Consider the following 19525-nt stretch of genomic DNA (forward strand, 5'->3'; position numbering starts at 1 on the left):
AGTAGATCATCTAACTCTTTGAAGCTCAACTGTCATTATTAATAGTATTTCTTTAATTTTCAAAATATCCCCAAATTAATGGAAATCATTATAATCTGAAAACTGGAAAACAAAGAAATAAGACCTTACTTACAACTTTAGGCAAACTAAAATTCAAATTTTCTAACTTCTTGGTCCACCTTTCTTAATGAACTGCAAGGAACGAAAATAATTTTCTACCAGTGAACAGTATTTGAAATAAGCAAGAATGGGGATGTTTTGTGATAAGCCAAGATTTCTAATGTAATCATGCCCATTTTATAAAGATACCAGACACAGTCACAGGAAAAAGAAAAACCCGTGGACTACGAACTATATTGTAGTGGAATCCTAAAGATGTTACAAGTGTCAAATCAACACATCTTGCAAATAATGAATCCATATCACCAGTTTAAAGAATGTTCATTATTGGAAGAACACAGGAACACAAAATAAGTCTAGTATTCTTCACTACCCGCTTTGCACAATTTATTACTCGCTCCTGTTATTTACTTTGGGTAATGAAGAAGGGAAGAGAAATGGTGACTTTAGTAAGGCTACATTCATAAACGTTGAAGTATTTATAAGTACATTCATATAGCCATGCCATATACTACCAAAACCACATTTTTATCTACGCTGCACCTCAGTCCTTAAATAAATAAGAGATACTCACACTATCCACAATCCAGCTGAAGTAAACAAAGTAAATACAAGAGGTAAAAACATCCATACGCTGCATTTCTTCCCATCCATGCCTGCACCACTGAAATCAAATGAACAGGTATTAATAACTAAGGCAAACATTTAATCTTCTTCTTTCAAGAGAAACAGGAAGTTGTCTTTAACTGTAAAAGAGTGCATTTTAAGAAACCATGGTTCAAATCAGTATCATTATGGCCACCTACCCATGCAGTAAATCCTTGAGCATATAACATAATGACTGGTAACTAGCATTAGCTCAGATATTCCAGTCTTAGTTGAGAACTGATGGAAATTTTCTCATAATGACATTTATCCTTATACAAGCATTGATGTATTTAAGATAGTACAAAAGGGTTTGCGTTAGGACATGAAGAAGGTTTTGGGTGAGGACTAGGCACCAATGGCAAATTTTAACCTACTGTTAGTGCTGTTAACATTTATGGATTTATGGATCCAACATGTCCATATGTCTCCAGCTTAGCTAACAGGAATGTCAGAAACAAATGGTTACTAAATAAATTAGCACTGCAGGAGGAAATAACAAATGCTTTATAAATCTGAATTTTTCTCACGATATGTTATTGAGCAACTATTTCAGAAGACTCTGAAATGAATGCTCTAAAAACCATGTTGTATATAAGTTTAAATTAGCTCCTACAAAACAATGGAAAAAAACAAACCAGATGCCAGGCATTTTTGATGTTATATTTTAAAACAAAAGTATATAGAAATGTACAACCTTCACTCTATTTCCCCAGTAGTAACATCTATATAACTATAGTACAGTCGATATCAACAACCAAGATCCTGACATTTGACATTGATTCAATCATTTGGATTCATTTAGATTTCACCAGTTTTACATGTACTCCTTTCTGTATGTGTGTGTTTAATCTTTTTTTAAATCTTTTTATTTATTTATTTATTTTTTTTTTTTTCTGAAGTAAGAAACAGGGAGGCAGAGACACAGACTCCCTCATGTGCCCAACAGGGATCCACCTGTCAAGTCCACGAGGGGGCGATGCTGTGCCCATCTGGGCCGTTGCTCCATTACGCTGGAGCCATTCTAGCACCTGAGGCAGAGGCCATGGAGCCATCCTTGGTGCCCGGGCCAACTTTGCTCCAATGGAGTCTTGGCTGTGGGAGGGAAGAGAGAGATAGGGAGAAAAGAGAGGGGGCAGGGTAGAGAAGCAGATGGGCGCCTCTCCTGTGTGTCTTGGCCAGGAGACAAACCTGGGACTTCCACACGCCAGGCCGACACTCTACCACTGAGCCAACCGGCCAGGGCCTTGTGTGTGTTTAGTTTTATACAATTTTACCATATGTGTAGATTTGTGTGATCACCAGCACAGTCAAGCCACAGACCATACAGACATTCCTGAAAGGGGAGCCAAACTTCTCTCATTGCCGTTTCATAACCACGCTACTTCCTTCCCCCAAACTCTCCTTTCTAATCTCTGACAACCGCTAATCCTTTCACCACTTCTATAATTTTATCATCTCAAAAATGTTACACAAATGAAATCGGAGCATGTAACGTTTGGGATTGACTTTTTTTTCACTGAGACTTCATCTATGAATTCCCTAGAGAATCATCTGAATTTGTGCTCATCAATAATTTGGTACCTTTTATTCTTCGGTAGTATTCCATGGTATGGATGTACCCAGTCTGATCCACTTTGAGTCCATTTTAATATACGGTACAGGGTAATTTTGCTTGCATGTTAATATCCAGAACCATTTGTTTAAAAGACTACCTTTCCCCCCTTTGAATGGTTTTGGTACTTAACAGGGTCTTTTGCAGAGCAAAAGTTTTAAACATTTTTAAAAATTGATTTTAGACAGAGAGGAAGGAATTGAGGGAGAGAAGAAGGAGGGCAGAGAGAGGGAAAGAGGGAGAGAGAGAGGAATTGACCTGTTCCTGTATATGCCCTGTCCAGGAAACAGCAGCCTCTGCTCTTCGGGACGATACTTCAATCAACTGAGCTATCAAGCCAGGACTAAGCGTTTGGTGTTTTTTTTTAACATGTAAGATTTTTAAATTTTTGATAAGATCCAATTTATCATGTTTTTCTTTTATGGACTGAGTTTTTTTATGTCAAGCCCAAGGACTTTTTGCCTAGCCTTTAATCTTGAAGAGTTTCTCCTATATTTTTTCTGACTTTACATTTAAACTCATGATCTAGTTATGTCTTTTTTTTTATTTTATTTTTTATTTTTTTATTTTTGGCAGAGACAGAGAGAGGGACAGACAGGGACAGACAGACAGGAAGGGAGAGAGATGAGAAACATCAATTCTTCGTTGCGGTTTCCCAGCCGCTCATTGACTGATTTCTCATATGTGCCTTGACCACTGACTGATTTCTCATATGTGCCTTGACCACGTGGGCTACAGCAGACCGAGCGACCCCTTGCTCGAGCCAGCGACCTTGGGCTCAAGCTGGTGAGCCTTGCTCAAACCAGATGAGCCCGTGTTCAAGCTGGCGACCTCGGGGTCTCGAACCTGGGTCCTCCACATCCCAGTCTGACGCTCTATCCACTGCGCCACCGCCTGGCCAGGCTAGTTATGTCTTTTTAAACTATGGGTCTGTATTATCTTATTGAACTGCGTTAGACCCTAAACAATTTGTAAATCATTTTGACAAGGATCAGGAAATGTGTGACACTCCAAGTCAGTCTTCTGAGGTAGTAAAGGAATATTGTTATAGTGAAGAATATATACTTTATCCATAATATATCCTAGCGTGTCAGGTTCTTTTGTCATCTGACCATTATGAGTCTAAAAGAACAATGAGGTGTGCGTGTGTGTAGACGGGAGAGCTCCCTTACCTACTTCACTTCCCCACCCCTCTCTGAATTATCATGAGGACCGGAAGAACGAAGTGTCTGGCTTGTTAACCTACCAATATCCCATCTGACATATCTTGGTCTTTTTGTATACTTTTTTCTCCCACCCTGATGGGACTATGTTAACCAAAGAAGGGGACTCTATTACATGTACTTTTCTTGTCTAAACTAATCTATTCATTCTTCTTTCACCCACACTATCTTTTAATGTGACAAAGAACCTGCAGCAGAGAAATGACACCCATGTGCTTCCTACTTTCTGTCCTAGAAGAGGACTCCTAGAGGCGCCAGGAGCTGACCATTTGATTAGGTTCATAAGCCTCTCTGAGTTTTCTGGCTTGAGAAGCTACTTGCTTGGAAATACCTCTGCAAAGAATAAATTAATAGAACTACTGAATTAACTCTCTTCACTGCCTCAGTGTTACCTGAGAATTAAAAATTAAAACCAAGAGATGGTTCTCTCTCTTCCATCCTTCCAGACACCATTAAAATAAACTGGTCCACTGGTTCCAGTCACATTAGAAAGTGTCACCCAAACTTGACTTACATTTCCTAACAAGGACAAGTTCTACACTTTCCCTGAGCTACATCAGTACGGTGCCTACCAGCTAGCAGAGTACATTTTTCCTTGCCTTTTTAAAGAAAGACGGGGAGAAGGAAGGAATACTCCATACTTCTAAGGTAGTTCTATCTTTGCATTCTAAGCTATACTTCCTTTTTATTCTGTGTAATATTTACTCCATTGACGTTAACCTTCAATAATATCTCACAGTGAAATACTTAGGGTAATTGTTCCCACGTCCCAAATAGTAAATTATATCTGGAACAATGTCACCCAATGAGTTTCTGACAAAAGAAGGAAAAGAGCCAGAATTGCATAAACCTTCTCGATAGGATTCTGGCATTTAGATGTGGTTTGGAAGACTCTCCTCCAAATGGTATCATTTATCCAAATGACTTGCAAAACTGTTATCCAGATGGTCAAATCCGCCCACAGAGCCAATACTGCTAACTCTTTGTACAATCCTATCGCATGTTCTTTTCTTCTAATAAATATCACACTTTGAGTGATTTTCACTCTTTCGCCCAACTTTGTAGGAGTGTGACTGCATAGTGTGAACTCAACATGGAGTCAGAGCCTGAAAACCCCCGTGTGTTCGCTGCTCCCTTTGTGACCTGCATCCCTGAGGCTCTCGTTCTTTTTCAGAGAGAAAATGGACCATATCAAGGGTTTGTGGTGGCCCCCACTGTTGGCATTTTGTTCCTCTGGAAGTCTTCTAGCTGCAAATTCCCAAGAGAATACCTAGTCACTTAAAAACTTACAATCTCATGAACGCAAACGAAGTATTACTATGATATAAACTCACATTAGCTCAGCACCTACGACTCCAATTACTTTAACTGATTGGAAAAAGGGCCTGTGATCAAGTTAAGGTCATACAATTAGTCATAATTTTATCATCAAGTTCCAAACAGTTCTTCCAGGACAGGCTACTGAAGTCTAAGACTATAGCATATCATTACCAATGATAATCCTTACAGACAAACTCTCAATTCTTACTAGGCAATGGTTAAACCTCCTCCAACTTACAAATGGAAAAGTAAGCCCCATTGATCATCTTCTTTTACATCTTTTATAACTTTATTAGTGAGGAACCACTTATAATAATGACTGTGAAACATCATGCAAGTTAAGATAATATTTTGTAGGGCTGGAAAGAATTTGCTCGTTAGGAATTAGAAGGAGTTTGTACTCATGGTGAGAGAAAGCAATAGTTCATGGACTCCGGAGCCAGATTACCAGGGATCGGAACACCAGCTTTGCCACTTACTAGGTATGTGTCCTGGGTTAAGTTCCTGAGCTTCAGTTTCTTCACCAGTAAAGTGGGAATAATAATGGTACCTACCTCACAGGATTTTTATAAGAGTTAAAAATATATACATCTAAAGCACTGGTAGTGTTTAACATTTGATGGCTTTTCAATAAATGCTAACTATATTCCACTGCAAGTGATGTTTGGGGTCTTGAGATACCTTTTGTTCATTTTGTAATTTATCAGGAAATGAGCTCCCAGCACAGCCGCCCTTCACGCTGCTGTCAGGGCCAGCTGGAATGGAGCGGGAAGATGGACGAGCCGCTCACTAATGACTGACTGTGACAGTGTCTGCGAACCAACTGCAGCCAGCCTTTTTCTTTTTTTTAACCTCTGGGAATCTTAAGTTATTTTCCATGTGTGTCATGGGCAAATATGAAGGGCTTGTATTATTTTGTAATTCATTTACAATTATAAGTGGTAATGACAAGGACTATTTGTTTTGTTCCTAAAATGTTTACAGACTCTCAGATATAAATCAGCATGGAGAGAGCTGCACAAAACCACTCATTATGTTGCTAGTTAGCATTTTGCTTTCACTGAACCCCAAGCATGGGAGAGCATGATAGTTTGAGTGACCCGGTGTTACACTTAGACTATCTGACTTCCTCTAACCAGACAGATATACATAATACTATTTAATCTCAGAGGTCAATTTTGCCCCAGAATAATTATTGTGAGCACTGGCAAGAACCAATATATTAATTAATAAAAATTTTCTGTACAACATTACCATTTTAAAAAGAATTTGAAGATTTTTAGAAAATATTTTTTATTTAGACAATTAAATTTGACAGGGTGACAATGGTCAAATATGAAGATTTTTAAGAGCCGATGGCGACTGGGTTTTCCCCAAAGTCTTTTTGTTTTTTTTAAGATTTTTATTCAGCCTTACAGTGGTGGCGCAGTAGATAAAGTGGTGACCTGGAATGCTGAGATCACTGGTCAAGGTACATACGGGAAGCAACTATTACAACTTAATGCTTCCCGCTTTCCCCCCTTCTTTCTCTCTCTCTCTCTCTCTTTCCTCTAGCTAAGAATCAATAAATAATAATAATAAAAAGATTTTTATTTATTCATTTTAGAGAGGGGGAAGAGAGAGAGAGAGACAGAAGAACAGAAGGGGGAGGAGCAGGAAGCATCAACTCCCATATGTGCCTTGACCAGGCAAGCCCAGGGTTTTGAACCGGCGACCTCAGCGTTCCAGGTCGACGCTTTATCCACTGCGCCACCACAGGTCAGGCTCCCCAGTGTTTTCTTGATTTCTAAACTCAATCACCTTCAACTGACAGATGATTTATAGGGATACTTTCAGCTAATGGCCTAAAGGATTCTTTTTCTTTTTAAAAAAAATTATTTTAGCCTGACCAGGTGGTGGTGCAGTGGATAGAGCGTCGGACTGGGATGCAGAGGACCCAGGTTGGAGACCCCGAGGTCGCCAACTTGAGCGCGGGCTCATCTGGTTTGAGCAAAAGCTCACCAACTTGAGCCCAAGGTCACTGGCTCCAGCAAGGGGTTACTCGGTCTGCTGAAGGCCCGCGGTCAAGGCACATATGAGAAAGCAATCAATGAACAACTAAGGTATTACAGTGCACAATGTAAAGCTAATGATTGATGCTTCTCATCTCTCTCCGTTCCTGTCTGTCCCTGTCTATCCCTCTCTCTGACTCACTGTCTCTGTAAAAAATAAATAAATAAAAAATAAAAAATTTAAGATTAAAAAAAAAAAAATTATTTTAGGCCCTGGCGGTTTGGCTCAGCGGTAGAGCGTCGGCCTGGCGTGCGGGGGACCCGGGTTCGATTCCCGGCCAGGACACATAGGAGAAGCGCCCATTTGCTTCTCCACCCCCCCTTCCTTCCTTTCTGTCTCTCTCTTCCCCTCCCGCAGCCAAGGCTCCATTGGAGCAAAGATGGCCTGGGCGCTGGGGATGGCTCCTTGACCTCTGCCCCAGGCGCTAGAGTGGCTCTGGTCGCGGCAGAGCGTTGCCCCCTGGTGGGCAGAGCGTCGCCCCCTGGTGGGCAGAGCTTCGCCCCTGGTGGGCCTGCCGGATGGATCCCGGTCGGGCGCATGCGGGAGTCTGTCTGACTGTCTCTCCCTGTTTCCAGCTTCAGAAAAATACAAAAATAAATAAAAAATAAAAAAATTATTTTATCTTTTTAAACTTGATTGATTTAGAGAGAAAGAGGAAGAGAGAGAGAGAGAAACATCGATTTGTTGTTCCACTTATTTATGTACTCACTGGTTGATTCTTGTATGTGCCCAAACCAACGATCAAACCTGCAACCGTGGTGTATCAGGACAACGCTCTAACCAACTGAACTACCCAGCCAGGGCCCAAAGGATTCTTTTTCTCAGAAATAGATGAAATATACTGTCCTCACCCATTCACGGATTATCCCAAGAAAAAGTCCCTTCTATCAGTACTTCAATTTGATAATATCTTCTTAGAGTTGTTATGCCAAGATCCTCCTCAGAGTCTATTTATATCTCAAGAATAATAAAAAATATTCCCTATATTTGTGGCAGATATAATTGCCAATCCAACAGTCATTTTTCCTCTTCTTCTTAGCTAACAGAATATAGTTTCATTCAGAACAGCAATGTATTTAGCACAAGGATATATGGCACGGTTGTTTTAAACCAATCATGGCTCTTTCATTTTCCTTTGTTGAGTATCTTTCCAGACTCGTTTGCGCCTGGCCAGTGAGATGCATGGGGAAGTCTACTGGGTCACAAGAGAAGGGTTTACATCCCTGATAATGGAAAACCTCATGTCTTCCCACTCTCCTCCTTTTCCACTTGGGATGCTGTTCTGAAAATACGATACCTAGTATTTTTTATGGCAGCCATTGTATAACCATGGGACAGCAAATGCCAAGATTCAAAACCAACATACTGAGGATGGCATAGCTGGAGGAGGAAAGAACTGACTCCTTGATAACACTGAGAAACTATACTAACCTCCCAATATCACGAGCCCCAAACTTCTTGTAATGTGAGTCAATTAAGTCTTTATTGCTTTATTACTGTAGGTGAGTATAGCATCAAACTCCATTTTATATTCTTCTATTACAGCTGAGCAAGTGGCTACGCAACTCCACCATAATTAGCAGCCTCCCTTTCAGGTAAATGAGGCACCGTAAGTTTTCTCCAATAAAATGTGAGTGGAGGCTCATATGGTAATACTACTGTATATTATATAGGGCAAGGTCTCTATTTTCTAGAGATGCATACTGAAGCATTTAGGGATCAACTGTCACAATGTCTAAAATTTACTTTTAAAAACTTCATCAGTGGGGTGGAGAGTGGTGATGATTGCACAACATTGTGAATACAATTAATGCTAGTGAACTGTACATTTAAAATGGTTAAAATGGCAATTTTTATGTTATACGTATTTTACCATAATAAAAAAAGTAATTAAAAAATCAACATGTCATCAAAAAAGAAGTATTGCATCACATCCATTAGGATGTCTGTTATCAAAAACAAAAATAATGAAACCCACACCTGACCAAGCAGTGGTGCAGTGGATAGAGCGCTGGCCTGGGACGGTAAAGACTCAGGTTCAAAACCTTGAGGTCACCGACTTAAGCATGAGCTCATCTGGCTTAAGCGCAGGCTCACCAGCTTGAGTGCGGGGTTGCCAGCTTGAGCTCAAGGTTGCCAGCTTGAGTGTGGGGTCACAGACATGTCCCCGTGGTCGCTAACTTGAGCCGCCCAGAGGTCTCTGGTTTGAGCAAGGGGTCACTGGCTTGGCTGGAGCCCCCCAGTCAAGGCACATATGAGAAAGCAATCAACAAACAACCAAAGTGCCACAACTATGAGTTGAAGCTTCTCATCTTCCTTCTTGTCTTTTTGTCCCTATTTCTTTCTCTCTCTCTAAAAAAAAGATATTAAAAAAAACCCACAATAAAACCCAGAAAATAACAAGTTGGCAAGGATGTAGAGAAATTGGAACTCTTGTACTCTGTGGCTGAGAATGTAAAATGGTGCAGTTGCTGTGGAAAACAGTATGGTGTTTCCAAAAAAAATAAATTAAACACAGAATTACCATATGGTCCAGTAATTCAATTTTGGATATATACCCATAAAGATTAACAGCAGAGACTCATAGAGATAGTTGTACATCCATGTTCATAACAGCATTTTTTTTCTTTTTTTTTTTGTGGCAGAGACAGAGACAGTCAAAGAGAGGAACAGATAGGGACAGACAGACAGGAAGGGAGAAAGATGAGAAACAGCAATTCTTCATTGCAGCTCCTTAGTTGTTCATTGATTGATTTTTCATATGTGCCTTGACCGGGGGGCTACAGCAGACTGAGTGACCCCTAGCTTGAGCCAGCGACCTTGGGCTCAAGCTGCTGAGCCCTGCTCTAACCAGATGAGCCCGCATTCAAGCTGGCGACCTTGGGGTCTCGAACCTGGGTCCAGCGCATCCCAGTCTGACGCTCTATCCACTGCGCCACCGCCTGGTCAGACCATAACAGCATTTTTCACAATAGCCAAAAGGTGGAAGCAACCCCAAGTGTCCACTGATGGATGAAAGGATAAAGAAAATGTGGGATCTACATACAAAAAATATTGTTCAGCCTTAAAAAGGAAGGACATTCTGACACATGACACAACATAATTATTTTTGAGATGTTATGATAGATGAAGTAAGCCAGTCACCAAGAACAAATACTATAGGGTTCCACTTACATGAGGAACTTAGAGTAGTCAAATTCATAGAGACAGGAGCTGAGGGGTGGGTGAATGTGGAGTTCTATTTAACGGATACAGAGTTCCAGTTTTGCAAAATGAAGAGTTCTGGATATGTCTGGTGCTGGTGGTTGCAGATTATGTGAATGTACTTAATGCCGCTGAATTACTCACTTAAAATAATTAAACGGGTAAAAGTTATGTTATATTTTACCACAATTTAAAAAATAATAAACACAAGGAAAATGTCTTATAAAAATCTGATTTGTGCCCAGAAAGTCTCTTCATTATTTTAGAAAAACAAACAGAAACCAAAACAGTCACCTGATATGTCTGACTTAGAAGACCACATTCAAACTGAGCATATAACTATATAAATGATTTAAGAGAGACTGCATATTAGTGTGAATTAGCTGTTCTTTGCTGTTTTTACTACGTTGTTGTAAGAAAGAGACTAGCTCAGGTCAGAATAGACTGATTTGCAAAGAGAGATGCAAAAGAAGAGAGAGGGTTTAGAAATTTGGGGGCCTCGAAGGGTTGGAAAAGCCAGGGCTTCTACACCTCAAACAGCATGGGATTAGAGATGAGAAAAAGCACGTGGCCTTTCTTCCAAAGTCGGTGCTCTCCGAGGCCTCCACACAGCAGCCATTACACTGAGAAAGAGAAGCATGGAGTGCACGAGAGCAAAGAAACACAGCAGGCTCGAGACTCACATCTTGGAAAGAATTTTGGGAGAGACTATTGGCATGCGAGCTGTTCAGATGGTAACAGATCAGAAGCCAGCTGAGTTTCTGAGGGAATTGTATTAGCAAAGCCAAGCCAACAGAACCTCATGACTGCTGCAGTCTCAGATTTTCAAACCTGCACTAGTAGGCAGTGGGCTGCAAAAGCTGCCCAACCACTGAGGAGGGCACCCACCCCAGATGAGGCTAAAGAGGACACAATAGGAAAAACCAGCAACCCCCAAGGGCAAGTCCAAGGACCACACAGGCACTGGCAAGGGGGGTCCTTCTAAAGAGCAGACCCAGGGTCTAATCGGGGCACCCCCTCCTCTGCCAGGGCAGCTGGCCTTCCCATTCCCCTAGGACCCTAGCACTGCTATAGGCCCGGAGCTGCTGTGTGCATTTCTTTCTCTTTTCTGAATGGGAGTTTTAAACGCGGTTTTTTAGTTCCTGTTCCACCACTGTATATTGAGTGTGCGTGTGAGCACAGAAGGAGAGATAAATTGTTTTTTGGTTCACAGACTACCAGACCATTAGGAACCACATCCAAGCCGGATAGAGAGCGCTGTGCATTACCCAGAGACCACAGACTTGCAGGTGGTGCATTTACAGGATGGGCTTTTGTCTGTCTCCCTTGGGATGAAGTGAGTGTGCTCTGTGTGTTGAAAATAGGGAATTCACTGACTTTTTGTAGCCAGAAGGACCAACTGTGGCAAGACTGTTATCAGTTTATGAAGACCTGCTCTCCCCTTCTTCCATCGTGGTAGACATACAGCTCGGCCTTTGGCTGCCCAGCCTCTTCCGCCCTACGAAGTAGCCGTCAGTTCCTGCCAATGAAGTGTGAGCAGAAGAGATGTGTGCCGCCTCCTGGTCTGGCACACACACCTCTCAAGCACTCACTTCCTATGGGCTGAGACAGCAGTGACTAGAAGGAAGGAGCTACGCTGAGCATGGCTGGCTGCCATGAGCCCCTCCTCCCACACTAAGACTGGACACCCACCCTGGGCTGTTACATGAGGGAAAAAATAAACTTCATCTGTGAGCCCATTACTGTTGGGTTTCTTGATGCAGCAGCTGAACCTTCTATTCTTACTAATAGATTCAGATACTTTAAGCTGCAGCCCAAACATCTGATACATCACATTACTTCCTATAAAAATGACAAATGACCAAGAGGTATACAGATTCCTTTAAAAAAAATTTTTTTCAATTATAGTTTACGGTCAGTATTATTTTATAATAGTTTCAGGTGTACAGCGTAGTGGTTAGACTTTATATAATTTTTGAAGTGATTCCCCCCAGTAAATCTAGTACCCACACCTGGCACCATACACAGTTATTACAGTATTATTGGCTATATTTCCTATGCTGTCCTTTACATCCCTGTGACTACTTTGTAAATACCAACTGTTCTTAATCCTGTCATCTTTTTCACCCAGCCCCCCAAACCCCTTGTCATCTGGCAATCATCACTCTGTTCTCAGTATCAATAGGCAATAATTTACAGAATCTTGGCCTGGTGAATCAGACAATACCCAGGATTGACAGTGAGAAGGTGGCTTCTCCAAGTGCGCGGAAGAAGTAAGTCCAGGAAGTGGTTTCCTCACTTAGCAGTGACCAATCTTTTACATATAATTTTCACAAAGGTCTTATAAATATGTATACATAACTTTCCCCTAAAGAGCTAGCTGTATTTTATAGATATGAAACCAAATGAATACTCACAGAAAAAACAAAAAACAAACAAACACTCAACAGCATCCTAGGTGGTATAAAAATGTCGGGCAGCACGACCGATTTTATTTATAGATGACAGCGATGTGATTATTCTCAACAGGCCTGATTCAGCAGTTCTAAAGAATTTTTTCTAGACCTTTTGCTTTATGCAATTATTTCATGTGCTTTTCTATCCTAAGGCAAAGAACAAACACACAAAGAAACCGGTAAAGCAGCCTGACCACAAGCTAATTGAAAATGAAATCCTTGTGCCTGGAAGTCCCTTGTCCGCAGCTTGGAAATCAAATCACAGCAACCTTCCCTGGCCCAGAGTCCCGACTCTACGTGCCAAAACAAACAATGACTCACAGTGATGCTGGCGGTCTCTTGCTAGACTCTGCCACCAACACCTCAGGCCTCATTCCATGAAGGTAAACAACCCAACATGAAACCAACTAGAGCCAACTAGAAATCCCCAAGGCCAGATCAAACCAGTAAGTTCTGAGGAGGAAGTTCAGGAAGAATTGTATGTGGCTAATGGTAGGGCACTCAGGCTGAGGAACGCTGGGCTAATGACATAACCATCAAACACCAAGCCCTCACCTGGGATCTCCTCATCCAACACACTGGCAGCTGCTCAGTGGGCGCGTTAGACCCGAGGGGATGGCCACAATGGTCATTTCTTCACTCTCCATCATTGCAGAAACACAGACAGAGCTGGAATCATGAGCACATGTCCTGGATCCACAGTCTCTGGTTTCAGATCCAGGCTCTGCCACTTAGTTGCTGGATGACACTGTGCAAATTGCTTAACGTCACCAAGCCTCAATTTCCCCATCTACCACAGGGGGGTCATAATAGTACCTACTTCACAGGGCTTCCGTGAGGATCACAAAAGACCCTTTGAGAAACATATGGCAAGTGCTCAATAAGTGGAAGCCTATTATTATAAATGACTGTCTTTTTACTTTAAGTTTCAGATATTTATTCATCAGTATAAACCCCAGCACAATACACCAACATGATTTCATGCATTGGGAGGGGAAATATTTCCTGGTTAAGTGGAAAATTGTGCAGACGGCTTCTGGAAGTCTTTCATTCTAAGCAGCTTTATAATGAAATACAGTATTTCAATTTGCAGTCTGTACCTTCTTCCTCCAGTTTGTTGTAATCTACATGCATTGAGTAGAAACTATATTGATCATTGGGACTAGTTTGTTCCAGGGTTCTGGATTATTCTTTCTGTCCCAGCAGACATCAGGATTGAACAATGCCAGGCGCCAGATCCACAGCACTGCCCCCGTACCTCTGGTTCCAATAAATACAAAGAGGGGGGTCGAGAGTGGGTGCTGATTGGATTGATGAGTTAAATGATAGATGACAAAGATAAAGAGATGCTCTAGGTTTCTTTGGGGCACATAAAAAGTCTGGCATCCTACTCCATGAAACCAGAATATGGACTGTCCTGAGAGGCATCACATAGACAGCTGTAAGATCCTGAACATTCTACATAGTTTTAAAGAATAATAAGAAAGAATGGCTTGGGTCAAAATTACCTACTTTATTAAAAACACAGCTAAAACATAACCATAATTCAAAAGTAGGTTGCAGAAGCTAAAGTTATCTCAGAAGCACCATTTTATTCTTTGATGTGTGTGTGTGTGTGTGTGTGTGTTTTGTTTTGTTTTCTTTTTGCAAAAAGAAAATCTGGGTTTGCTTTCTCCAAAGACATTCCCTGTACATTTAGGTAGACACTGTACATTTCTAAAAAGAGAGAAATGTGTTTTGGGAGCTCTACACTTCATCCTTTAGCTATGAATGAATAGCCCATTTCTTTTAAATTGCACACAAGTTACTTGTAGCTTTCTCTTGGAATTTCTTCAGAAAAATATCCAAGTAATTGTCTTTGTTATTATATCTTTCCTTATTTACATGCCCTCTAAAAAAACTGTACTTCCATTCCCTCAGCAAGTATTTATCAAGTGCCTCCCTTGGTCAGGTACTGTACTGGGTACTGGGGAAGGCACCGTTACTAAGAAGGCAAGGATTCTGCCCTCAGGTGTCTAGAGGAGGAGACGGACACAATGAAATAATTACAAATGCCAGTGTAGTGACTTTCACAATACAAACAAGCTCTATCCAGCAGGCCAAAGGAAGGCATGCGTAATCCCACCCAAGGAATCTGGGAAGAGCTTACTGGAGGAGGTGACATTTAACACGGTCTCGAAGGAATTCACCAGGCAGACAAAGTAAAAGGGCATTCTGGGCAGAGGGACAGTTTGAACAAAGCCATGGAAACATGATTCAATGACGAACCTACGTCCCAGTGAAGAGCATTTCAGTATGGCGGTGGTTTTGGAAGGAGTGGGAAGCTATATGGTGTCCCTAGAGATAGATACTGCTATGTAGCAGTTGGGACATCATAGAGAAGATGAACTCAAGGGATATTATGAGGGTGGAAGGTGAAAGCAGAAAGAATTCTTGATACACGTCATTCTTTTTTTTTTTTTTTGTATTTTTTTTCCGAAGTGAGAAGCAGAAGGCAGTCAGACTCCCACATGCACCCGACCGGGATCCACCCAGCATGCCCACTACGGAGCAATGCTCTGCCCATTGGGGGCATTGCTCCATTACGCTGGAACCATTCTAGCACCTGAGGCGGAGGCCATGGAGCCATCCTCAGCACTCGGGCCAACTTTGCTCCAGTGGAGCCTTGGCTGCGGGAGGGGAAGAGAGAGATAGTAAGGAAAGAGAGGGGGAAGGATGGAGAAGCAGATGGGCGCTTCTCCTGTGTGCCCTGACTGGGAATCGAAAACGGGACTTCCACACGCCAGGCTGACGCTCTAGCGCTGAGTCAACCGGCCAGGGCCACATTTCACTCTTGAAACAGCTAATGTGAGGCTTGCAGTATGTACCTTTCAACAAATAGAAACCCTTCAATGTTTTCCAATGAGTAAATTATTGTATTTGAAGTAATGTCAGTTTGGGCTTGGTAAAGGAGAAAAAAAATCATTGCATTGGTAAGATACATAGATTTTGTTTTAAAAGAAGGTTATGCCAATGAAAGTACATTCTGGAGATCCAATCAATACTGAAATTGAGTAATAAAACCAGAAGGGACTGTATTATTTCTAAGTTCTAGTTCAGTGATTTTTCTCCGGTTAAAGTGGCGATAACCCAGAAAACCTAATTACAGACAGAGAAAATGAGATTGGAGATTTAGAGATAAAGATTCATGAAAACTCAAAGATAATCAGGATAAAGAAAATGATTAGAATGGCTCTTTAATGAAAGGATAACAATATTCTTTGTTTTTTCATTGTTTAACAAAAATAAAGAGATATCTAGTTCTTTCTCTCAGGCAATAAATGTTTTACAACTTTGGATTATAGTTATAAAATGACACCCGTACTGTGCGTCAACATCAGTCTGTTTTTTTCATGGCCCCATAAAACAAGTCCCTAAACTCTGTTACAGGAAAGCCACATATTCACTTTAACCTCAGCCCATTCCTTCCTGCTGGGACCTGAGAGCGGGCCAGGCGATCACCTTGCAAATGGGCAAGGAGGCTGGGTCTTCAGCTGCTGCACCCTGGGCTTTAAAACCATCTTTGCTCGCCCTGGCCGGTTGGCTCAGCGGTAGAGCGTCGGCCTGGTGTGCGGGGGACCCGGGTTCGATTCCTGGCCAGGGCACATAGGAGAAGCGCCCATTTGCTTCTCCACCCCCCCCTCCTTCCTCTCTGTCTCCCTCTTCCCCTCCCGCAGCCAAGGCTCCATCGGAGCAAAGATGGCCCAGGCGCTAGGGATGGCTCCTTGGCCTCTGCCCCAGGCGCTGGAGTGGCTCTGGTCGTGGCAGAGCGACGCCCCGGAGGGACAGAGCATCGCCCCCTGGTGGGCGTGCCGGGTGGATCCCGGTCGGGCGCATGCGGGAGTCTGTCTGACTGTCTCTCCCCGTTTCCAGCTTCAGAAAAATACAAAAAAACAACAACAAAAAAAAAACCCATCTTTGCTCAAGGTCTGTGGGGCAGGTAGTGGGAAAAAGCCGCAGAGCCCATATTTTAGATGAATGAAAGACAACTTTTACAGGAAAGTGCAGGAATGCATTTGGGGTTGGGGTTGAGAAGACAAAGGCAACTACGTTTTAATCCAAAGAAAGCATCAAAATAAGTAGAGCGAAGTTCTTCTGACAATCGATGCTGGATGCTATATGATGAATTATCTGGAGTGAGCAAAGGTATTATTGAGCCTTTGGAATTAACCTTCCTGGAAAGTATTTCCTAGAGAAATAATGGCAATAACAGAAAGAACAATAATGATAATGAGATATTGGCCGCAGTTAATATATTATGTACCCAATATTCTGCCAAGTCTTTTACATGAATTCTCTTATTAAGTCCTTACAACAACTCTATCAGATAAAGACTACTATTATTACCAATTTATAAATGAGAATACAAAGGCTTACAGATTTAATACTTTGCTCAAGGTCACATAGCTAGCAAGTGGTTGAGTCTAAGCTCTTGCCCACTACACTTTTCTAAACTCTATTCTTCTTTATTACACACTTACAAAAACACCCTCAATTAGTTATAATGCATGGACGATGCTCTAGTTAATTAAATGTAGATAGCTTTACTTTAAATTATGAATAATCTTTCTAAAATCTACCTTACCTCAGTAAAGACAATATATTCAGCATAATTATGCCTTTCACTGGTGACTGAGGGTCTTCTGTTGAGAATTGTGATTTTTTCTCCCCTGGGATATCCTAGTCTCCCCTGTGTAACTCTTATCCATCTTTCTCAAATCAATTCCATTGCCAGCCAACCCAGGAGAGGTGTTCCTTTATGTTTTGTGGCTCCCACACATGCTTGCTACGTGCTGGCTCCCACCTTGGTGTGGGGCAGCCACGGGCCTGAGCTACTCCCCCTTTCCCGGGTCCTCCTTCCGGTGCCCTGACTGCTGGGTCAGGGGTGTGTTTAGCTCCATGATGGAGGCACCTGCTTGACTGGTGGTGCACTACGTCATCCAGGTTGGAGACAGGAAAACTGACTCAGTTCTAGTCTGTCCCCATGGGTTCCAGTTGATGCTTGTGAGTTCCACTCTGTGCTTGTGGATCCAGTTTTCCTCTGCTCACCGCTCTCACCCCCTTTTCCTCTGCCTTTCTTCCCAAATGTCTGCCCACTGGAGTTTAAGCACCAGCATAAAAGTGAAAGCAATAGCTTTGCACAGAGAGTTTAACTAGTTCTATAACCACGTAAGTTCAAATCCTTGTAGTCAATCGTATATATGTATTTATACACCTATACATCTCCACTTATGGTTCCTTTTCTGTCTTTGAACCCTGAGTGATACATATGAAGAGGATGAAAGCTTGAATCCAGTGAAAACACGGCTTGAGGATGGTGAGATCTCATTTTGATGACTTATTCATACCCAGAAGCCAAGTTCAAGGAAGAAAAAGAAAGGGTAAGTAGGTAGTGAAAAGGGGTCATGGGAGCAGAAAAATAAAAGTAATTTGTGATAATGTAACATATGTCTACTTCATGCCAGGCACTGGTAATATCAAGATCAATAATAACTCTAGACCTTTATAATCTATGGGGGAAGAAGGACTCTTAAAGAGCCAACTATAATAGAATAAGTGCTATATAATTGGCATGAATAAAGCAGAAGAGGAAGTCATTAATTTTGTCTGAGGGTTTGGGGAGGGCTCTACAGATGAGATAATATTGTCCCTGGTTCATGGAGGAAATTGACTCGTGCAGGCATTCTCAAACTTCAGCAGACTTAGAATCACCTGGAGGGATTATTAAAACACAGATTGCTGGGCCCACCCCTGAGTTTCTGACTCAGTAGATCTGAGAATGTGTATTCCTAACATGTTCCAAGGCGATGCTGATGTTACTGGTTTGGGCACCACACTCTGAGAACCACAGCTTTAGTGAAGAAAAGTGGGGATAAGAGTGGTGAGTGCCCTAGACACAGCTGGGGAAAAGCGAGAGGCACACAAATTCATTTACAATTGTTTTTTTCCATTCCCACAGCCCTCCCTGTTATTCTCCTCTCTCTCTTACTATTTCTGCTTCCTTTGCCCTCTTTGTCCATCATCTTGAATGAATCAAAGTCTGTCGTGATTTGGGAGGACACAATTTAGGACTGGAGTTCAGGAAAACCATGAGGCTAGACATATTGATTTGTGAGTCTAAGCAAACTGGTGATAGAGGGAGCCATGGGAGTGCAGGGGAGACATCACTTAAGAAGAACCACAAAGAGAGGAGAGGAGTGAACAGGAGGGAAGGGGAACAGAGCAGAGCAGAAGAGAGCTCAGCAGGAAGAGGATGAGGAATACCAGAAGCGGGAAGACGAAGGAAATGATGCAAAGGACAGTGAGTGGGAATAACCAGCCAGGCAGGAGAAGAACAAGAGAGTCTTGTTGTGGAAGCCAGGGAAGGTTTTTGAGAAAAAGAGAGTGTTCAACCATCTCTAAGGCTGCAGGGAGGTCATGCTGAGGGCTGAAGAGAGGCTGGGGTTTTTCCCAATTAACAGATCAGTGGTCGCCTTTAGCAGAACCGTTTTAGTGGAATTGTGGAGGGAGAGTTCTCACTGCCGTGATGTAGAATGAAAGGATGATGTAGAATGAGGAAGTAGCTAAAATGAATATGGACCACTTTCAAGAAGGTCAACTCTGAAAGAAAAATATGCAATCATAAGTAAAGGAAGATCTAGATAAAGGTCAAGAGAGAAGTTCATTTTTCACAAAAATGGAAATTCGAGCATATGTCATAGCCAAAGAGAAAGAGGGGAGAGCTGGAAAACACAGATAGAGGGAGGGCGTCCAAATGGTGCCAGATCCTGCAAGAGGAAGGGAAATGGCTCTAGAGTGCAGGGAGGATTATTCGTCATAGGAGGGAAGAGGCAAAGTCAGGAGAGTGAAAA

The 19525-nt window shown here is 42.0% G+C and overlaps 1 protein-coding gene across 2 annotated transcripts in view; it reads right to left on the reverse strand.

The window, feature by feature from the left end:
- TMEM150C (transmembrane protein 150C) overlaps nucleotides 1-19525 on the reverse strand; it is a 90991-nt gene that overhangs the window by 17845 nt on the left and 53621 nt on the right. For both annotated transcript variants that reach the window (XM_066385487.1, XM_066385488.1), the window contains exon 2: nucleotides 695-784. In XM_066385487.1, coding sequence (XP_066241584.1) covers nucleotides 695-774 — 80 coding nt within the window. In that variant the 5' untranslated portion in view covers nucleotides 775-784. The remainder of the gene's footprint in view (nucleotides 1-694; nucleotides 785-19525) is intronic.

The sequence above is a fragment of the Saccopteryx leptura genome, chromosome 5 (assembly GCF_036850995.1).
Source record: "Saccopteryx leptura isolate mSacLep1 chromosome 5, mSacLep1_pri_phased_curated, whole genome shotgun sequence".
Lineage (NCBI taxonomy): Eukaryota > Metazoa > Chordata > Mammalia > Chiroptera > Emballonuridae > Saccopteryx > Saccopteryx leptura.